General features: G+C 48.2%; 1 protein-coding gene across 3 annotated transcripts in view; it reads left to right on the forward strand.

Annotated features, from left to right (window-relative positions):
* The first annotated feature begins 5,512 nt into the window (after nt 1–5,512).
* Nucleotides 5,513–21,747, forward strand: part of CD4 (CD4 molecule) — a 31,190-nt gene continuing 14,955 nt past the window's right edge. The window contains exons 1-3 of one of the 3 annotated variants that reach the window (XM_016922513.4): nt 5,513–5,647; nt 16,064–16,179; nt 16,299–16,463. Coding sequence is in view for 2 of the 3 variants with exons in the window: in NM_001009043.1 (NP_001009043.1) it covers nt 16,131–16,179; nt 16,299–16,463 (214 nt within the window). In the remaining variant the exon portion in view is untranslated. Of the gene's footprint in view, nt 5,648–12,218; nt 12,326–16,063; nt 16,180–16,298; nt 16,464–21,747 lie in introns of those variants that run through there. The other 2 variants (NM_001009043.1, XM_016922510.4) reach the window with 2 other exon arrangements.

Here is a 21,747-nt window from a genome sequence, read left to right on the forward strand (position 1 = left end):
AACTGGTGGTTCCCCACTCCCGGGAGGTCACCATGCTGAAGCTGAACTTAGTGCAGACACCTGATCTGCATAGTGCACTACAGCCCAGAACTCCTGGGCTCAAGGCATCCTCTTGCTTCCGCCTCCTGAGTAGCTGAGACTACAGGCACTCGGCACCACGCCCCGCCTGGACCTTCTTTTTTTGGTTTGTTTGTTTTTGTTTTTGTTTTTGTTTTTTTAGTAGAGATGGGGTTTCACCGTGTTAGCCAGGATGGTCTGGATCTCCTGACATCACAATCCGCCCGCCTCGGCCTCCCAAAGTGCTGGGATTACAGGCATGAGCCACCATGCCTGGTCCTGGACCTTCTTAATGCAGAGGAGAGGCAGTGCAATGAGGGGGACCACCCAGAAATTGGGGTCCAAGCGGGTGAATTCAAATCCCGGTTCCACCAGCTGTGGTTACTAGCTCTGAGACCTTTGACAACTGAAACTCTTCGGCCAGGCACAGTGTGACTCATGCCTGTAATCCCAGCACTTTGGGAGGCTGAGGTGGGTGGATTGCTTGAGCCTAGGAGTTTGAGATCAGCCTGGGAAGCATAGCAAAACCCCATCTCTAGGGGGAAAAAAAATTTAGCTGGGTACAGTGGCACATGCGTGTAGTTCCAGCTACTTGAGAGGCTAAGGCGGGAGGATAGATTGAGCCCTGGAGGTTGAGGCTGCAGTGAGCTGTGACCGTGCCACTGCACTGCAGCCTGGGTGACAGAACAAGACCTTGTCTAAGAAAACAAAAAACTCTTCAAGCCTCAGTTTCCTCATCTGTATGGCCTGGACAATAATACCTATGCCTTATCACTCTCATGAGGATTAAATAAAAGATACAACCACATAAAGCACACAACAATGCCAAATGTTTACTGTAAACTCACACTCTCTCTTCCTTTTTTCTTTTCCTGTTTGGAAACCCCAGAGAGAGAGCCAAGTTCTCAGGACCGTTAACTTCCAGGCCACAGACTCACACAGCTGGAAGTTCTCACACCATCCATCGGGTCTGGAATCTGCAAACCAGTGGGCCCAAAGCTAGAGCCAGCCCTTGGAATGCTCTGTTTGCTCTACCCAGTGTCACGACAAGTTGAAAAAATTTGTTACCAATATTAAAATCAGGAGGTATTACATAAATGTCTGGTTTTCACCTTCTCTAGAAATTTTGGCAGAGCAGGCAACTCTAGGCTCACGTGCCAGTATAGCCTCTACGGTCAACTCAGACAGCTATGCAGGGAGTGGCTGCCCTTAACTAGCTGAGGCAGGTACTCTCTGGTTTCCCCCAGGCCCTACCCTTCCCTATTGGTCACCACCAGTGTGCCTTTCTCATTTGCACTACCTAGGGGGCTCCTGGAAGCATTTACATTTGTAGCCCTGCTCTCCTGCTCTTGTCCATACTTCTCTATTTATCCATTCAAAAATTATTTGGCCTGGTGCAGTGGCTCACGCCTATAATCCCAGCACTTTGGGAGGCGGAGGCAGGAGAATCACTTGAGGTCAGGAGTTCGAGACCAGCCTGGCCAACATGGTGAAACCCTGTCTGTACTAAAAATACAAAAATTAGCCAGGCTTGGTGGCGCACGCCTGTAATCCCAGATACGTGGGAGTCTGAGGCAGGAGATTTGCTTGAACCTGGGAGGCGGAGGTTGCAGTGAGCCGAGATCACACCACTGCACTCGAGCCTGGGCGACAGAGCAAGACTCTGTTTCCAAAAAAAAAAAAGAAAAGAAAAAAGAAAAAAAAATATTATTCAATAGCCAGGAGTTGCAGGGAGTCAGAATGAGGAGTCAGTATTTAATGGGTACAGAGTTTCATTTGGGGAAGATGAAAAATTTCTAGATGGTTACACAACCATGTGAGTGTACTCAGTCCCACAGAGCAGTACATTAAAAAATGCTTAAAATGGCCGGGCGTGGTGGCTCACACCTGTAATCCCAACACTTTGGGAGGCCAAGGTGGGCAGATCACTTGAGGTCAGGAATTCGAGAGCAGCCTGGCCAACATGGTGAAACCCCGTCTTTACTAAAAATACAAAAATTAGCCGGGCGTGGTGGCGGGCACCTGTAGTCCCAGCTACCCGGGAGGCTGAGGCTGGAGAATCGCTTGAACCCAGGAGGTGGAGGTTGCAGTGAACCTAGATTGTGCCACTGCACTCCAGCCTGGGGGACAGAGTAAGACTCCGTCTCGGAAAGAAAAAAAAAAAAGCTTACAATGGAAAATATTATGTTGCATGTATTTTACCGCAATAAATTTAATATCAATAAAATTTAATATATTAGGAAAATATTAAACAAGCATTAAGGGTCTTCCAGGGCCAAGGCATCTGTGAGGGTGCTGGGAACATAGTGCTAACTAAGACAGACACGGTCACCGCTCTGGCCTGTGAGCTAGACACTAAGCAGCGAATAACTTCATTGCAACTGGAAAATTGCTACGAAGGGAGAAGCACAGGGGACTGGGAGATCTTATCACAAGGAAAACTGATTTCAACTGAGGAACCTGAGTAGCCTCTGAGACTCTGGGGAGAAAGTCCTGTGCAGGAGGATGGTAGAGCAACAAAATATAAACAGCCCCAATCTTGGCCCTGGAGGACGGCGTGCTGCTCCCTCTCCTCTGCACCACCCACCTCCACACTTCCTACGTGTGAAAAATAACTTCAATCTTGTTGAAGCCTCTATTATTTTGGGTTTTCTTTTGCTTGTAGCAGAACCCAGTGCTTACCGATAGACAATTCTCCCAGTTGAAAGAAAGTTCTTTTGTGATAAGATCTCCCAGCACCTTGTGCTTTTTCCTTTGTAGCGCTTGTCGAATTGTAATGAAGTTGTTCGTTGTTTAGTGTCTATGTCATAAGCTGGAGTGGTGACCGTATCTGTCTTATTCAACATCACATCCCCAGCTACCTAGCAGAGTGCCTTGGGCTGGTACACGCTTAACTACACACATGAATGAATGGAGCAGGGCTCAACACGTCAATGCCTACCAGAGCCTGCCAGGTAATGTAAATGAGAAAAGCAGGCTGGCTGTGAACAATAGGGAGGGTGTTTGCTTTTTAGTCTGAAGGAAGAAGGCCTGAGGAGGATACATTTTCCCCACTTTGAGGAGCAACTCTGAGGTTGCACCTAATACTTTCACTTCTATCTATTAACGAAAATTGAGTCACTTGGACACATCCAGCTGTGAGGGAGGCTGGGAAGTATATTTTAAATCTGGGTAGCTAAGAGCTCAGCTAAAAATTGAGGGTTCTGTTACCAAGAAGGAGAAAATAGACTTTGGGGACAGCTAAAGCGATAGCTGAGATCTGAAGAATGAATAAAAATTACCTAGATCAGTGGTTCTCAGAGTGAAGTGTGGCCTGCAGACCCTTGGGAGTCCCTGAGACCCTTTCAGGGGATCTTCAAGGTCAAGCTATTTTCATAAAAAAAAAACAGGATGTTATTTTCCTTTGTCACTATGTTGACATTGCAATAATGTTGCAAAAGCAATCTGGATAAAACTGCTGCCTTAGCATAAATGAAGGCAGTGGTGCCAAACCATATGATAGTCATTGCATTCTTCACTGCCAGGTACTTACAGTAAAAAAAGAAAAAAAATTAATGCCACTTTTACTTAAGAATGCTCTTAATGAGGCCGGGCACAGTGGCTCATGCCTGTAATCCCAGCACTTTGGGAGGCCGAAGCGGGCAGATCAGGATCACCTGAGGTCAGGAGTTCAAGACCAGCCTGGCCAACAGAGTGAAACCCTGTCTCTACAAAAATACAAAAATTAGCCAGGCATGTTGGTGGGTGCCTGTAATCCCAGCTACTGGGGAGGCTGAGGCAGGAGAATGGCTTGAATCCAGGAGGCGGAGGTTGTAGTGAGCCGAGATCATGCTGCTGCACTTCAGCCTGGATGACAAAGCAAGACTCTGTCTCAAAAAAAAAAAAAAAAAGAGATCAAGACCATCCTGGGCAACATGGTGAAACCCCGTCTCTACTAAAGATACAAAAATTAGCTGGGCATTGTGGCGCATGCCTGTAGCCCCAGCTACTTGGGAGGCTGAGGCAGGAGAATTGCTTGAACCCGGGAGGCAGAGGTTGCAGTGAGCCAAGATCACGCCACTGCACTCTAGCCTGGGCAACAGAGTGAGACTCCCTCTCAAAAAAAAAAAAAAAAAATATATATATATATATATAGAATGCCTTTAATGAAGCAGTAAATACTAATTTTATTAAATCTCAACCCTTGAGTACAGTGTGTCATGAAATGAGAAGTAGCACACAGTACTATATGCTACAGATGAAGTACAATGCTGTCAAATAGGGGTACTTGTGTTAATTGTTGGAGTCGCAAGCTGAACTAGCGTTTTCTTTTCTTTTCTTTTCTTCTTTTCAAGACAGGTTCTCACTCTGTCACTCAGGCTAGAGTGCAGTGGTGCAATCACGGTTCACTGCAGCCTCAACTTCCTGGGCTCAAGTGATCCTCCCACCTTGGCCTCCTAAAATGCTGGGATTATAGGCATGAGCCACCACTCCCAGCCCCACTTTTTTCAGACTGGAAAACGCACACTCACATGTGCATCTTTAAATGATCACTTGGGCTGTGGTATGGAGAATGGCGACCAGTAAGGAGGCAGGAGCTGTTGTCCGAGCAAGGGATGATATTGGCATCTTGGATTGGCATGGTGGCAGTAGTGGTAGTGCAGAGTGACTTGGGTAGATTTTGGAGCCATTTAGAAGGTAACATCCACAGGAACTGGTAAATAAATACGTGGGAGAAGTTTGGTGAAGGGGATGTCAAAGATTACACCCAATTTATTTTGCTTGGGCAAGTTGGTGGATGGTGAGCCCCTCACTGAGTGAGAAGCCTGGAGAAGCAGGTTTGGAGGGTGGTAGCATGCAGGTGGTATGTATAGTTGGGGATGTGTGTTGAGTTTGCTATGTCCGGTGAGCTTCCCAGTGGAGATGTCCAATGAGCAGATGGATACTCACATCGAGAGTTCATGGTAGATTCGGGCTAGAGGAAAGCACCTGAGGCCTGGCCAGAGACGCCTAGAGGAACAGAGCCTGGTTAACAGTCACTCCTGGTGTCTCAGATATTCTCTGCTCAGCCCACGCCCTCTCTTCCACACTGGGCCACCTATAAAGCCTCCACAGATACCCCTGGGGCACCCACTGGACACATGCCCTCAGGGCCCCAGAGCAAGGAGCTGTTTGTGGGCTTACCACTGCTGTTCCCATATGCCCCCAACTGCCTCCCACTTCTTTCCCCACAGCCTGGTCAGACATGGCAGTACCACTGATGGAACCTTTCTTGCCATCTTTTTCTTGCGCTTAACAGTGGCAGTGACACTTTGACTCCAGCCTGATTCTGCTTAACTTTTTCCCTTGACTTTGGCATTTTCACTTTGACATGTTCCCTGAGAGCCTGGGGGGTGGGGACCCCAGCTCCAGCTGGTGACGTTTGGGGCCGGCCCAGGCCTAGGGTGTGGAGGAGCCTCGCCATCGGGCTTCCTGTCTCTCTTCATTTAAGCACGACTCTGCAGAAGGAACAAAGCACCCTCCCCACTGGGCTCCTGGTTGCAGAGCTCCAAGTCCTCACACAGATACGCCTGTTTGAGAAGCAGCGGGCAAGAAAGACGCAAGCCCAGAGGTAAGGTGGTCAGACTCGGCTTCCTTCCCCGGAGCTGAGAGGGAGGGGAACGTGGGGCAGATGCACAGGAATGTGCTCTGCCCAGTTGTCTGCCCACAGCTCTGGCCACTTTCTCTTGCATTTCTCTTGGAACTGGTCATGAGCAGCGATTTCCCACTGGAACTGTGAGCTTCCAGAGGTCAGGGACTGTGCTAGACTCCTCTCTGCAGCCCCAGCGTGCACAGCTCCGTGTCCAGAGCAATGGGTGCTCCTTAGAGGAGTAGTGACCTAAACAGCAAGATCAGAGAGGGAGTGAAGACTGGAGACTTTCCCAGGCTGGGAAAGGCGTGGAAGGCAACTAGTCATGGGCAGCGGAGGAGAGAAGACTGGAAGAGGGGAAAAGAGGAGAAAAAGAGTGAAGAAGGGGAGGGAAAAAATTAGAAAGAATAAATAAATATAAGGTGGGAGGAAACCTATAAAAAAGAAATGATGAGGAAAAACGATAAAAACAAGAAAAAGAACAAAAGAAGTGGAATCTAGTCTAGAGAAAATTCTTGCAAAACCAATTTTCCTAACGGGACAATCTCCAAAAATTGACACCAAATATCATACTTGCAGCATTTCATAAGTCGCATGATCTATGTAATAGTCTCTTTTAACTACCTTTTGTGTTTCTGTGTGTATTTTTAAATTTTTGTCTACTTCTTTGCTCTTTTAAGATTTTTGAACAATGTCTAAAGGCACTTCTACTCTAGTTAGCTTTAAAATGATTCATGAAATAGGAAAGCTAAAATTCTCAGAAAGTGTTGAAACTGAGCTTTTGCGTATGAATTGCCCTAAAAGTTGCAGATACATATCTTTAGATAAATATGTCATCTAAGAAACCGATTCGAAAAGAATTGGTGGTAGGGGTCTCATGAGGCCGGGAGAGTTACAGAAGGATGTGCAGCCCCTCCTGGGCCTGGCAGGGTGTGAGGGAGAGTGAGGACTCACTGTCCCTCCTGAAGGGAAGCCCTGTGCCATCTCAGCCTTTCCGCCCTCAGACCTTTCCAGCCCCTGAGACCTCATGGCCTTGAAGCCGTGCTATCCCCAGTGTCCTCTGCTTTCCCCTCATAGGCTTCTTCTGGGAGAGAGTTTTCCTGGGGTACATTCTGATCCCTCAACATGGAAAGGCCCTGTTCTCAATAATTCAAAGATTTCACTCTGAGTGGGATAGTGCTTCCTGAATGCCCTGCTCTTGTGGCGGACATTTTTATCGGGGCAAGGCTAAGAGCAGGGCCTGATGGGGGAAGTCACTGCTACTTCACATTTTGACCAATAATTCCTTGTGCTGTATCAGATGCTGCAGGCTGATACAAAATGGCCACCGCCCTCAAAGTCAGATGAAAGAGCCCCTGAGGACAGCGTTAGAGACACTCGGGAGATGATTTCCCTCTTTCAATGTGGGAGCACTTACATAAGAGAGGTCTATATCTAGATAAAAACTCCTCCCACCACTGGTGCTAGACAGAGCTTGGGGGCAGCCCTAGGCTCTGACCGTGGCCGTAATGGCGGGGTGGTGCTGAGGGCAATTGGCTAGACCAATTGTCTTGCACGTTTTATTTTTTATTATTATTTTTGAGACGGAGTCTCGCTCTCTTTCCCAGGCTGGAGTGCAATGACGTGATCTCCACTCACTGCAGCCTCCACCTCCTGGGTTTAAGCGATTCTCCTGCCTCAGCCTCTTGAGTAGCTGGGATTACAGGAGCCCAACACCACGCCTGGCTACTTTTTGTATTTTTAGTAGAGACCAGGTTTCACTATGTTGGACAGGCTGGCCTCAAACTCCTGGCCTCAAATGATCCGCCCGCCTTGGCCTCCCAAAGTGCTGGCATTACAGACGTGAGCCACCACACTGGGCCAGTCTTGCACACTTTAGACACTCAATAAATGTTTGTTGAATGAAATAACTGTGATGGGCCGGGCGTGGTGGCCCACACCAGTAATCCCAGCCCTTTGAGAGGCCGAGGCAGGAGGATGGCTTGAACCTGGGAGTTTGAGACCAGCCTGGGCAACATGGTGAAACCCCCATCTCTACAAACCCCACAAAAGTTAGCTGGGCATGGTAGTGTGTGCCTGTGGTTCCAGCTACTTGGGAAGCTGAGGTGGGAGGATTGCTTGAGCCTGGGAGACGGAGGCTGCAGTGAGGCCTGACTGTGCCACTGCACTCCAGCCTGGGCGAGAGTGAGGCCCTGTCTCAAAATAACTTTGATGAAGTTGGGGAATCAGAGGTAGATGGGCAGGGGTCTGGGTTTGTAAGGCTCTGAGTTTGAGCTCTGTTCTGTACCTTTGAGGGGATGAGGGAAGGAGGGTGGGCACGGTTCCCCCGATGTGGGTGTCTGAGGCGAAGAAGAGGATGGCGGAGGTTGCAGCCACCAACCACAAGAGTTCCTTAGAGGGGTCACAGTCTCTAGGAAGTTTATAGGAAGCTAGTCAGCAGTAGAGAGGGTGAACGCGGTGGGGCACATCCCGCGGCTGGGCTTGAGTGGGCTGCTTGGGGGTTATGGGGAGAAGATAAAAGTGCCTGTGGGACCACAGACTCTCGCTGTGGTGGAGCTGGGCCCTCTTACCCTCCCAAGCCTCGCTCCTCATCCCATCCCTGGGGGCCAGGGGTGAGGGCGGCAGGAACCTCAAGGCTCTGAGAAAGTGCGTGGTGTGTGTTGCCATTTTGGTCTCTTCTCTTTCTCAGTCTCTCTTTGCCTCACTTTGGATCTATGCTCTGTGCATCTGTCTTGCTTCTCAGAATTTCTTCTTTTCCTCTTTTTTTGTACTACCCTGCGCTTTGTGTGTGATTGTGGATTGTGTGTGCATAGCTGTTGCTTTAACAAGCTGCTCCAGGTCTCTCTCTCCCACATCTTTCCCTCCCCTCCTCCCTTGAGGCTCTGTGCATTCTGGGGAACTCTGTCCATTTCCCTTTGTCCATGGTGTCCCTCCCACCCTGCAGCCGGCTCCCTCACATCCACCCTGGGCTGCAGGCGTGCTCGGCAGGCTCCCCACAGATCAAAGCTTGTCCAGGGTCTGCATTGCTGCCAAAGGCCAGGAGGACTGTGTACAGACTGGAAGGAGCTAGAGCTTAGTGGCAGCTGGAGAGGGGAAGCTGAAAAAGGAGAAGAGGCAAGGGGCATTCCAGGGGAGCCCGGGAGAGCCAGCACGGCCTCCTGGTATATGAGGCAAAGAGGAAGACAGACACAGACACAGGGAGCTGCAGGCTGGGGGCATAAGCTGGGGGCTGGGAAGCATAGATACAGAAATGCACAGATGTGAGCTGAGAAGCAAGGAGAGAGAGAGAGAGAGAGGCAGAAAGAGAGAGAGAGACGTGCCAGGGCTTGAGGGACCAGAGAGCCCTCCCAGCCTCTCTCGGAGTGCTGGTATACAGGATGCTACCGTACTAGGGTAAGACACCTCTGGGGACGCTGAGTATGGGAATCAAAGGCCAGATCTCTGGGGTGGCAGCGGAAGCCCAAAGCACCAAAGCAAGCATGCTGGAAACCCACAGCCTCCTCCACTTAGCAGAGCCTTGGGGTGAGATGAGGCAGAACAGGGAGCTGGAGGCAGGGAGGTGGCTGTCTGCACATACCTCAGGACCATGGAGCTGGGGGAGTCAAAACAGCCACCATATGGGGAAGGGTCAAGAATGCCTCTAGTCTTCCCCAGGCTTCTTATCAGGGTAAGCTGAATTTGGACCCCAGAGAAGGGATATCCTATATGGAGACTTCCCCTCTTTCATATCCTGCTCACCAAGGACCCAGTCAGTCTGGGATGGGGGACAGTGGGAACCTCTCTTTGGTATGAGGCTACTCCTATTCTACTCTTCTCACTGCAGCCTTCCCCTAGATGCCTCCCATCTGCATGCTAACCTGTAAACACTTCACCATCACTGGTGGCTCGTCTCCCTTCCTCCTTTCTCAGAAACCTCCTTCCTGACCTCTTTTCTTCCTACTTCCCCGGTTTAAACAAAATTGTTATCTATCTATCTATCTATCTATCTTTTTTTTTTTTTTGAGACAAAATCTCACTCTGTCGCCCAGGCTGTAGTGCAGTGGCACTACAAGTAATCCCAAGTAGCTGAGATTACAGGCGCCTGCCACCATCCCCAGCTAATTTTTTTGTATTTTTAGTAGACACAGGGGTTTCATGATGTTGGCCAGGCTGGTCTCAAACTCCTGGCCTCAAGTGATCTGCCTGCCTCGGCCTCCCAAGGTGCTGGATTATAGGCATGAGCCACCACACACGACACCCGGCTTCTTTCTATCTATCTATCTATTTATCTATCTATCTATCTATCTATCTATCTATTTATCTATCACCTATCTATCTAATCTATCTATATCTGTCTATCTTTATGTATCTATCTTATCTATTGATCTATCTATCTTTTTTTTTTTTTTTTGAGACAGAGTCACTCTGTCACCCAGGCTGGAGTGCAGTGGCACGATCTCGGCTCACTGCAACCTCCGCCTCCCGGGTTCAAGCAATTCTCCTACCTCAGCCTCCTCAGTAGCTGGGACTACCCACCATCACTCCTGGCTAATTTTTGTATTTTCAGTAGAGATAGGGTTTCACCATGTTGGCCAGGCTGGTCTCCAACTCCTGACCTCAAGTGATCCACCCACCTTGGTTTCCCAAAGTGCTGGGATTACAGGCGTGAGCCACCGTGCCTGGACATATATCTATCTTTTTTTTTTGAGACGGAGTCTTGCTCTGTTGCCCAGGCTGGAGTGCAGTGGCGTGATTTCGGCTCACTGCAACCTCCGCCTCCCGGGTTCAAATGATTCTCCTGCCTCAGCCTCCCAAGTAGCTGGGATTACAGACGTGCGTCACCATGCCCAGCTAATTTTTGTATTTTTAGTAGAGATGGGATTTCACTATGTTGGCCAGTCTGGTCTCGTACTCCCGACCTCAGGTGATCCACCTGCCTTGGCCTCCCAAAGTGCTGGGATTACAGGTGTGAGCCACTGCATCCGGCCTTATATATCTATCTTGTCTGTCTGACTGTCTAATCTAATTCATCTGTTTTATCTGTTTATCTTATCTATCATCTATTTATCTAATCTATCTGTCTGTATGTCTGTTTTGTTTTTTTTTTGAGATAGAGTCTTGCTCTGTCGCCCAGGCTGGAGTGCAGTGGCGCGATCTCAGCTCACTGCTGAACCTCCGCCTCCTGGGTTCTAAGCGATTCTCCTGCCTCTATCTTTGGAGTAGCTGGGATTACAGGCCCGTACCACTGTGCCCGGCTAATTTTGTATTTTTAGTAGAGAAGGGTTTCACCATGTTGGTCAGGCTTGTATTGAACTCCTGACCTTAGGTGATCTACCCGCCTAAGCCTCCCAAAGTGCTGGGAGTACAGGTGTGAGCCACTGTGTCTGTCCCTAAATGTCTGTCTCTATCTATCTATCTATCTATCTATCTATCTATCTATCTATCTATCTTTCTGTCTAACCTAATCTATTTTATCTATCTTATTCATCATCTATCTAATCTGTCTGTATGTTTATCTAATCTATTTACCTAATCTATCAATCTATCATCTAATCTATCTAATCTATTTTATCTATCTATCTATCTGTCCATCCATCTATCTACCTACCTGTCTATCTCAAGCACCTACCACGTATTAAGCCCTGGCTACCTCCTCTTCCTGGCAGATGGAGTAACTGGAGGCAGCTAACAAAGATGGAGTCACTTTTCTTATCTTCTCCTAAACCTCCGTAAGAGGACCAAGCCCCCGCACCTTCTGAGTGCCCCATTCCTCTCCACAGATTGTGTCTCAGTGCCCAGCAGGAAACACAGTCCACCTCCCATGGTTCAAGAGATTGTAGAAAGGGGGTTATTCACAGAGGTTAAGGGAATCAATCAATTTGTTGAAGCACAGACACTATTAACAGCAGGAAGAGTCCTGAAGAAGTGAAAATGGTGTTTCTGGAACCCAGAGAGTGCTTGCACTCTGGATAAGGGGCCACCCCACAGAAGCTGTGGAGGGGCAGGTCTGCAGGTGAGGATGAACACACAGCTATTGACAGAAAATATGCCCAGGGCAGGGATAGAGTAGGAAAAATATCCCAGCTTCTTTCCCCCACCCTTCCATCTCATCTCTGAAAGGCACTTCCCACTGGCCAGCCCCGACTGGTGCTGGAGGGCAAGAGAGCCTATGAGCCATGTGTGGCTGTCAGCCCCTTGGTGGAGAGCCACAGACAGGATGGAGAGTGGCTGGCAGGGCCCCGTGGGGATGAACAGCTTGGATTGGGGCGACTGGGCTTCATCCAGGCCGGGCTGGGTGTGTGCATACACTTCAGTGACCCATTTTAGAAACAGAATTAATATGGTGAATACAGAAAGAAGAAATCAGTGACTTTCGCTCCTCCATACAATTCAATTTGGCTTAAGTTAGCCAAAGCCATACCAAGTCCTCTCTCTATGTCTCAGCTGCTGCCAGGCTTGTGGTGGCCACACAGCTGGCTAGACTGTCATCTCTGTCCTCAAGGGGCTCAAGCTGGAGGAGGAGAGTTGAGAAACCAAATCACTACACACAAAGTAGAAGGTGGAACACACCCAGGAGCATGTCAACGGGGTGCTGTGGGACTTCAGAGTAGGCAGATCGTCACCAAGCTTCAACGGCAAAGATGCCACTGGGGGAAAGAAGGACCAAGCTTGGAAGAGAGAGTAAGTCTGGAGGCAAGATCTTGTCTCACCAGCAGGGGCCAGGTCCATGGTGACCCCTTCCCCAGGCAGTCACCTCTCTGAGCCCACTTTATATCCTGGGCCTGGATTCAAAGACACTTGAGCCCTGCTCCAGCCTTCCTTTGAGGTTCTATCTTGGTGCCCTTCCTATAATCACTGCTCCAGTCCCATGTCATCTGGTCCCCAGTTACCACATCAAGCTTCCCAAAGCTCTACACAGACCATGCCACATCTCTACCAAAAAATCAGCAGTGGGTTCCATCACCTCCAGGACAAAGCTCCAGCTCTTCGACCTGCCTGTCAATATTTGCAATCACTGCCTGCACAAATTAGCTGGGTGTTGTCATGAAAGGATCACTTGAGCCCAGGAGTTCCAGGCTGCAATGACCTGTGATTGAACCACTGCACTCTGGCCTGGGTGACAGAGTGGATCTAAACTAAAAATAAAAAGATTTACAGTCAAGCCCCAAAGGCTTTTCCCATACCTTCTTCCACCATCACCTCCCTGAGCCCTCTCTTTCCTCCGAAGCCTCCTCGCACATCCCTACCACCTTTGCACACCTCAGAATGGGGACACCTCTCCCCTTTCCTCTCCATCTAACTTATGGTTTTCAAACTTGAGCGTGATCAGTTACCGGGAGATTTGTGAAAACCCAGATGACTAGACCCACCCCTAGTTTCTGATTCAGCAGGTCTGGGGTGGGGCCGAGGATCTGCATTTCTAACAAGGTCCCAGGTCATGTTGCCGCTGCTACTGATCCAGGACTTTGGGAATCGCTCCTCTAATCTACAGCTGTCCATTCCCCATGGTCCATTCAGAGCCTCTCTGCCCTGCCGCCACCACCCCCAGTCTCGCCTGTCTGCCAAGCGCACAGGAAACTCTCCTTCATCCAAACCCTGGACCAACGCCTTCTGCTTGGCCCACTCAGAGGCCTTGTAGGGTTGGTCTGATATTGGACAGAGAAATGGCCCTCTGCTCTTTCTCCCCTGACCTCTCTGAAGGGGGCCTGCCCCTCCACACCTGTGGGTATTTCTCGCAAGGTGGAGACAAGAGACTGAGAAAAGAAATAAGACACAGAGAAAGTATAGAGGAAGAAAAGTGGGCCCAGGGGACCGGCGCTCAGCAAGTGAGGACCTGCACCGGTGCTGGTCTCTGAGTTCCCTCAGTATTTATTGATCACTATCTTTACTATCTCCGCAAGGGGAATGTGGTGGGGCTATAGGGTGAAGGTGAGGAGAGGGTCAGCAGAAAAAAATGTGAGCAAAGACTGTGTCATAAATAAGTTTAAGGAAACGTGCTATGCCTGGATGTGCTAGATTTATGTTTAACTTTACACAAACATCTCAGTGTAGTAAAGAGTAACAGAGCAGTATTGCCGCCATGATGTCTCGCCTCCAGACATAAGGCAGTTTTCTCCTCTCTCAAAATAGAATGTATGATCGGTTTTACACCGGGTCATTCCATTCCCAGGGATGAGCAAGAGACAGATGCCTTCTTCTTATCTCAACCGAATAGAGGCCTTCCTCTTTCACTAATCCTCCTCAGCACAGACCCTTTACGGGTGTCGGGCTGGGGGGCCGTAAGGTCTTTCCCTTCCCATGAGGCCATATCTCAGGCTGTCTCAGTGGGGGGAAACCTGGACAATACCTAGGCTTTCTCGGGCAGGGGTTCCTGCGGCCTTCCACAGTGCATTGTGTCTCTGGTTAATAGAGAATGGAGAATGGTGATGACTTTCAGCAAGCACACTGCCTGCAAGACCTTTTTTTTTTTTTTTTTTTGAGACAGAGTCTTGCTCTGTCGCCCAGGCTGGAGTGAAGTGGCGTGATCTCGGCTCACTGCCACCTCCGCCTCCCGGGTTCACACCACTCTCCTGCCTCAGCCTCCCGAGTAGCTGGGTCTACAGGCGCCCACCACCACGCCCGGCTAATTTTTTTGCATTTTTTTAGTAGAGATGGGGCTTCGCCGTGTTCGCCAGGATGGTCTCGATCTCCTGACCTCATGATCCGCCCGCCTTGGCCTCCCAAAATGCTGGGATTACACGTGTGAGGCAAGAACTTTTTAAAAGTGCATCTTGCGCAGCCCTAGATCCATTAAACCTTGATTCAATACAGGACATGTTTTTGTGAGCACAGGGTTGGGACAAAAGTTACAGATTAACAGCATCTCAAAGCAGAACAATTTTTCTTAGTACAGATCAAAATGGAGTTTCTTATGTCTTCCTTTTTCTACATAGACACAGTAACAATCTGATCTCTCTTTCTTTTCCCCACACCTCTCACACTGTATCAGGCCCCAATTCTTGGGAACGTCACCTTAGAACTGTCCCACACATTTCCACAGCCACTTGGCTCAGGCCCTTTGCTGACCAGGATGGTTGCAGTTCTGCCTTTGGTGCCTCGCCTCCTCCAGTTCTTTCACTCAGCAGCTGCAGGGGTCCACGTGGCAAATCTAATAATCTTCTTCTCTATAGAAAATCCTCTGCTGGCTCTCTAGTGCCCAGGATCCAGTCCCAGCATCTCAGCACGGCCTTCAAGCATTTCCACGTCCTGGCCTGGCTCCATGGTCTCCCCACCAATTTGCCACCTTCTCCGTGCATCCTTTTCTGATCCCCTCCTCACTCATCCCAGCAAAGAACCCCCTCCTGGCCTGGGCATAGCATTTCGTGGTGTGTATCTCAGAGCATCCAGTTAGGGGTGTGCAAGTTTACTTTGTTACTGGCTGATGTTGTGAAGTCCCAAGTTGTTGGTGCCGCAAACAAAAAATTGGACACGACACACACAAATAGCAAAGCAGCAAAAGTTTATTAAGCACAGTACGATCCACTATGGATCAAGGATGACCTGCGAATGGTATCAGCATCACTTTGCTATATTTCATGGCCTTTTCTATGTGTTTTTTTTCTGTTTTTCCTCAAGCTGCCTAAGCTTTAGCCAGCATGTGCCTTTTGATTGACAGGTGGGTTGCTTAGTTTCTTGGCCTCTGTGTGTTTACATGTCACTTCCTTCCCATAGTTTTAAGTACATGCATGATATGCACTCTGTAGGCATGAACCTTAAGTAGCTAATTACTATATGGGGTCATTTTGAGGATATCTTTTCTCTGTAGTACATGTGCATCTTTTTTTTTTTTTTTTTTTTTTTTTTTTTGAGACGGAGTCTCGCTCTGTGGCCCAGGCGGGAGTGCAGTGGCACAATCTCGGCTCACTGCAACCTCCTCCTCCCTGGTTCAAGTGATTCTCCTGCCTCAGCTTCCTAAGTACCTGAGACTACAGGTGCATGCCACCACGCCTGGCTAATTTTTGTATTTTTAGTAGAGATGGGGTTTCACCATGTTGGCCAGGCTGATCTCGAACTCCTGACCGCAAGTGATCCACCCACCTCGGCCTCCCAAAGCACTGGGATTACAGGCATGAGCCACTGCACCCAGCCTAGTATATGCCCATCTCTTAGGAGCTGCTCCTAACTGGTTTGGTTTGGATCTAGCCAGCCATGGGGCTCCTTATTCACTTATTTATCTTCTGTTTTTGCTCACCTGCCTCTTTCTCTTGCTTCTGCTCCTACTCATTCCTTCCTTAATCCAACCTCCAATTCCCTCTGTTATTCTCCTGCCTCAAGTTCACTAGGCTGGCTGCAAGGGTCCTGAGGGAGAGGTTGCGTATCGCCCCTGTATACTCCAGGTCCAATAAATGTTTGCTGACTAATGATTGGTATTTCCCTCAGGCCCTGCCATTTCTGCGGGCTCAGGTCCCTACTGGCTCAGGCCCCCGCCTCCCTCAGCAAGGCCACAATGAACCGGGGAGTCCCTTTTAGGCACTTGCTTCTGGTGCTGCAACTGGGTAAGTTCTCAGACCTGGGGTCTCAATGCAGATGGCGTGGGAGGAAAGGCAAAGGTGGAGGATGGGGTAGAGGGGGACAGAGGCGACATTGAGACCTGACTCCTTTCTTTTCCACTTAGCACTCCTCCCAGCAGCCACTCAGGGAAAGAAAGTGGTGCTGGGCAAGAAAGGGGACACAGTGGAACTGACCTGTACAGCTTCCCAGAAGAAGAGCATACAATTCCACTGGAAAAACTCCAACCAGACAAAGATTCTGGGAAATCAGGGCTCCTTCTTAACTAAAGGTAGGGTTGCCTGGCTCCCCATCCAGGGAGGAAAACACACTATGGAGTGAAAGCCTTTGGTGTCTGAGATCTGGTCTTAGTTAAACTCTGGGATCCCAGAGGGCTTGGGTTGACAGAAACTCAGTGGCATTCTTATCCAGAGTTTCTCTACACCAACTGCTGGTGGCCCAGGGAAAGGTGGTATGTGAATTTCAATATTTTAATATTTAATATTCATGAACTTATTTTAGTGAGTTTTAGAACAATCACTATCACTTAAAACCCGTGATTTCTTGAGTATTGTTGCTACAGACCTATGTAGATAATACTTTGCACAGTGACTCATATCTATAATCCTAGCACTGTGGGAGGCTGAGGCCGGAGGATTGCTTGAGTCCAGGAGTTCAAGACCAGCCTGAACAACATAGTGAGACTCTGTCTCTATGAAAAAATATATATATATATTTTTTGGAGACAAGGTCTAGTTCTATCACCCAGGCTCCAGTGCAGTGGTATGATCTCGGCTCACTGCAATCTCCACCTCCCAGGCTCAAGTCATCATCCCACCTCAGCCTCCCAAGTAGCTGGGACTACAGGCATGCACCACCATGCCAGGCTAATTTTTGTATTTTTTGTAGAGACAGGGTTTCACCATGTTGGTCAGGCTGGTCTCGAACTCATGAGCTCAAGTGATCCACTCACCTTGGCCTCTCAGAGTGCTGGAATTACAGGTGTGTGTCACTATGCCTAGCCAAAAAATTTTTTTTTAATTAAAAAAAAAAGGCCGGCTGTAGTGGCTCACACCTGTAATCCAGCACTTTGGGAGTTTGAGGTGGGCAGATCACCGGAGGTCAGGAGTTCAAGACCAGTCTGGCCAACATGGTGAAACCCGGTCTCTACTAAAAATACAAAAATTAGCCAGGTGTGGTGGTGCAGGCCTGTACTCCCAGCTACTCAGGAGGCTGAGGCAGGAGACTCGCTTGAACCTGGGAGGCAAAGGCTGCAGTGAGCTGAGATTGCACCACTGCACTCCAGCCTGGGTGACAGAGCAAGACTTCATCTCAAAAAAAAAAAAAAAAGCTGCAGATTTATTATTATTATTATTATTAGTTTATTTATTTATTTATTTATTTATTTATTTATTTTTTTTTTGAGACGGAGTCTCGCTCTGTCGCCCAGGCTGGAGTGCAGTGGCGCGATCTCGGCTCATTGCAACCTCCGCCTCCCGGGTTCAAGTGATTCTCCTGCCTCAGCCTCCTGAGTAGCTGTGACTACAGGCGCATGCCACCATGCCTGGCTAATTTTTTGTACTTTTAGTAGAGACAGGGCTTCACAGTGTTAGCCAGGCTGGTCTTGATCTCCTGACCTCGTGATTTACCCTCCGTGGCCTCCCAAAGTGCTGGGATTACAGGCGTGAGTCACTGTGCCCGGACCAGAATCATTTTTTTCTACTTTTTTTTTTTTTGAGGCAAACTCTCGATCTGTTGCCCAGGCTGGAGTGCAGTGGGCATGATCTTGGCTCACTGCAAGCTCTGCCTCCCAGGTTCAAGCAATTCTCCTGCCTCAGCCTCCTGAGTAGCTGGGACTACAGGCGTGTGCCACCATGCCCGGCTAATTTGCGTATTTTTAGTAGAGACCGGTTTTCATCATATTGGCCAGGCTGGTCTTGAACTCCTGACCTCAAGTGATTCTCTTATCTTAGCCTCCCAAAGTGCTGGGATTACAGGCATGAGCTACTGCACTTGGCCTTTTCTCCTGGTTTTAAAACTATTATATGCTCATTACAAAATATTTGGTCAATGAAGAAAAGAATATGGAAGAAAATCAAATGCATGCATACTTCTACCACTCAGAGATATCCTCTGCTAACATTTTGATTGATTTTCTTCCAATCTTTTTTTTTTTTTTTCTTTTTGAGACAGGGTCTCACTCTGCTGCCCAGGCTGGAGTACAGTGGCATGACCACAACACATCACAGCCTCAAGTGATCTTCCCACTTCAGCCTTCCCAGTAGCTGGGACTACAGGTGCACGCCACCATGTTCACCTAATTTTTTACTTTTTGTAGAGATGAGACTTCACCATGTTGCTCAGGCTGGTCTTGAATTCCTAGGCTCAAGTGATCTTCCCGCTTTGGCCTCCCAAAGTGCTGGGATTATAGGTATGAGCCACTGCATGTGGCCTATTTTCTTCCACTGTTGTTCGGTGTGGAGAATATTATATACATAATTACGTAAATGATATCATACTGTATATACCTTTTATCCTACTCCTTCCTTAAGTTATATCATAATGAGACTACCAATTATTAGACTTTTTTCTTTTTTTTGAGACGGAGTCTCGGTCTGTCACCTAGGCTGGAGTGCAATGGCGCGATCTCAGCTCGCTGCAACCTCTGCCTCCCAGGTTCAAGCAATTCTGCCTCAGCCTCCCGAGTAGCTGGGACTACAGACACGTGCCACCATGCCCAGCTAACTTTTTTATTTTTTTATTAGAGACAGGGTTCCACCATGCTAGCAGGATGGTCTCAATCTCCCGACTTCGTGATCAGCCCGGCTTGGCCTCCCAAAGTGCTGGGAGTACAGGTGTGAGCCACTGCACTCGGCCTAGACTAACTATTTAAAGTAATCTGGCAATGTTTAATGAATACAAAACTCTAAAACCCTTGGACCTAATAATAGCTATTTTGGAAAGTCTACTTGACAGAAATAAAATTGTGAATATTCTTTTTTGTTGTTTTTTTGAGACAGAGTCTCATTTGGACGCCTAGGCTGGAGTGCAGTGGCATGATCTCGGCTAACTGCAACCTCCACCTCCTGGGTTCAAGTGATTCTCCTGCCTCAGCCTCCTGAGCAGCTGGGATTACAGGTGTGCACTACCATGCCTGGCTAATTTTTGCATTTTTAGTAGATGGGGTTTCACCATGTTGACCAGGGTGGTCTGGAACTTCTACCCTCAAGTGATCTACCCACCTTGGCCTCCCAAAGTGCTGGGATTACAGATGTGAGCCACCACGCCTGACCAGTGAACACTTAATAATATCTATGGAAAGGTGTTATTATAAGAATTGCTTGTGGGGCCGGGCGTGGTGGCTCACGCCTGTAATCCCAGCACTTTGGGAGGCTGTGGCAGGCGGATCACGAGGTCAGGAGATCAAGATCATCCTGGCTAACACAGTGAAACCCCGTCTCTACTAAAAATACCAAAAAATTAGCCAGGCGTGGTGGCGGGCACTTGTAATCCCAGCTATTCGGGAGGCTGAGGCAGGAGAATTGCGTGAACCCAGGAGGCGGAGGTCGCAGTGAGCTGAGACTGCACCATTGCACTCCAGCCTGAGTGACAGAGCGAGACTCCATCTCAAAAAATAAATAAATAAATAAATAAAATATAAATAAGTAAATAAAGGCCAGGAGCGGTGGCTCACGCCTGTAATCCCAGCACTTTGGGAGGCCGAGGTGGGCAGATCATGAGGTCATGAGATCAAGACCATCCTGGCTAACACAGTGAAACCCTGCCTCTACTAAAAATACAAAAAGTCAGCCGGGTGTGGTGGCACACACCTATAGTCCCAGCTACTTGGGAGGCTGAGGCAGGAGAATCACTTGAACCCAGGAGGCAGAGGTTGCAGTGAGCTGAGATCGTGCCACTACACTCCAGCCTAGGCGACAGAGCAAGACTCTGTCTCAAAATAAATAAATAAATAAATAAATAAATAAATTAAAAAGCACACACACACACACACACACAAAATGCAAAAGACCCACCCTACTACAACTAACATTATATTTAATGGTGAAAAACTGAATTCTTTCTCCCTAAGTGCAGGAATAAGACAAAGATGTCTGCTCTTACTACTCTTATTCAACATAATACTGCAATCCCTTGCCAGTGCAATAAGGCAAGAAAATGAAATAAAAGGAAAACTGATCAGAAAGGAAGAAATAAAACTGTTCCTATTTGTGGATGACATGATTACATAGAAAATCTCAAAGACTCTGTAAGAAACTTCTTAGAATTAATAAATGAATTCATCAAGGTTGCAGAATATAAGATAAACATAAAAAATCTATTGTATTTCTATATATTAGCAAGGAACATGTGTACACAGAAATTAAAACTACAATACCATTTATAATTGCTCAAAAAGGCCAGGCATGGTGGCTCACACCTGTAATTCCTGCACTTTGGGAGGCCAAGGTGGGAAGATTGCTTAAGCCCAGGAGTTCAAGACCAGCCCGGGCAACATAGTGAGACCTTGTCTGTACAAAAAGTAAAAAATTAGCTGAGCATGGCTGGGTGCAGTGGCTCACTCCTGTAATCCCAACACTTTGGGAGGATGAGGCGGGTGGATCATGAGGTCAGGAGATCGAGACCATCCTGGCTAACACGGTGAAACCCTGTCTCTACTAAAAACACAAAAAATTAGCTGGATGTGGTGGCAGGCGCCTGTAGACCCAGCTACTCGGGAAGCTGAGGCAGGAGAATGGCGTGAACCTGGGAGGCGGAGCTTGCAGTGAGCTGAGATTGTGCCACTGCACTCCAGCCTGGGTGACAGAGTGAGACTACGTCTCAAAAAAAAAAAAAAATTAGCTGAGCATTATGGTGTATGCCTGTAGTCCCAGCTACTGGGGAGGCTGAGGTGGGAGGATTGCTTGAGCCTAGGAGGGCAAGGCTGCAGTGAGCCATGATCACACCACTGCTTTCCAGCCTCGGTAGCAGAGCAAGACCCTATCTCAAAAAAAAAAAAAAAAAAAAGAAAAGAAAAAGAAAGAAAGAAATACTTAGGTGTAAATCTAAAAAACATGCATAGGGCCAGGTGCGGTGGCTCATGCCTGTAATCCCAGCACTTTGGGAAGTTGAGGCTGGCGGATCACTTGAAGTCAGGAGTTTGAGACCAGCCTGGCCAACATGGTGAAACCCCGTCTCTACTAAAAATGCAAAAATTAGGCAGGTGTTGTGGCGCATGCCTGATCCCAGCTACTTTGGAGGCTGAGGCAGGAGAATTGCTTCAACCCGGGAGGCAGAGGTTGCAGTGAGCCAAGACTGCGCCACTGCACTCCAGCCTGGGCAACAGAGTAAGAGTCTGTCTCAAAAAAAAAAAAGAAAAAAGAAAGCATTGAATTGTATGCTAAAAACTACACGATGCTGATTAAAGAAGTCAAAGAAGATCTAAATATATGGAGAGACATGCTGTACTCATGGATTGATGGATTGGAAGACTCAACATAAGAAAGATATCAATTTTCCCCAAATTAATATACAAGTTTAATCCGATTCCTATAAAAATACCAGCAAGATTTTTTGTA

Source organism: Pan troglodytes, chromosome 10 (assembly GCF_028858775.2).
Source record: "Pan troglodytes isolate AG18354 chromosome 10, NHGRI_mPanTro3-v2.0_pri, whole genome shotgun sequence".
In the NCBI taxonomy this organism is placed as follows: domain Eukaryota; kingdom Metazoa; phylum Chordata; class Mammalia; order Primates; family Hominidae; genus Pan; species Pan troglodytes.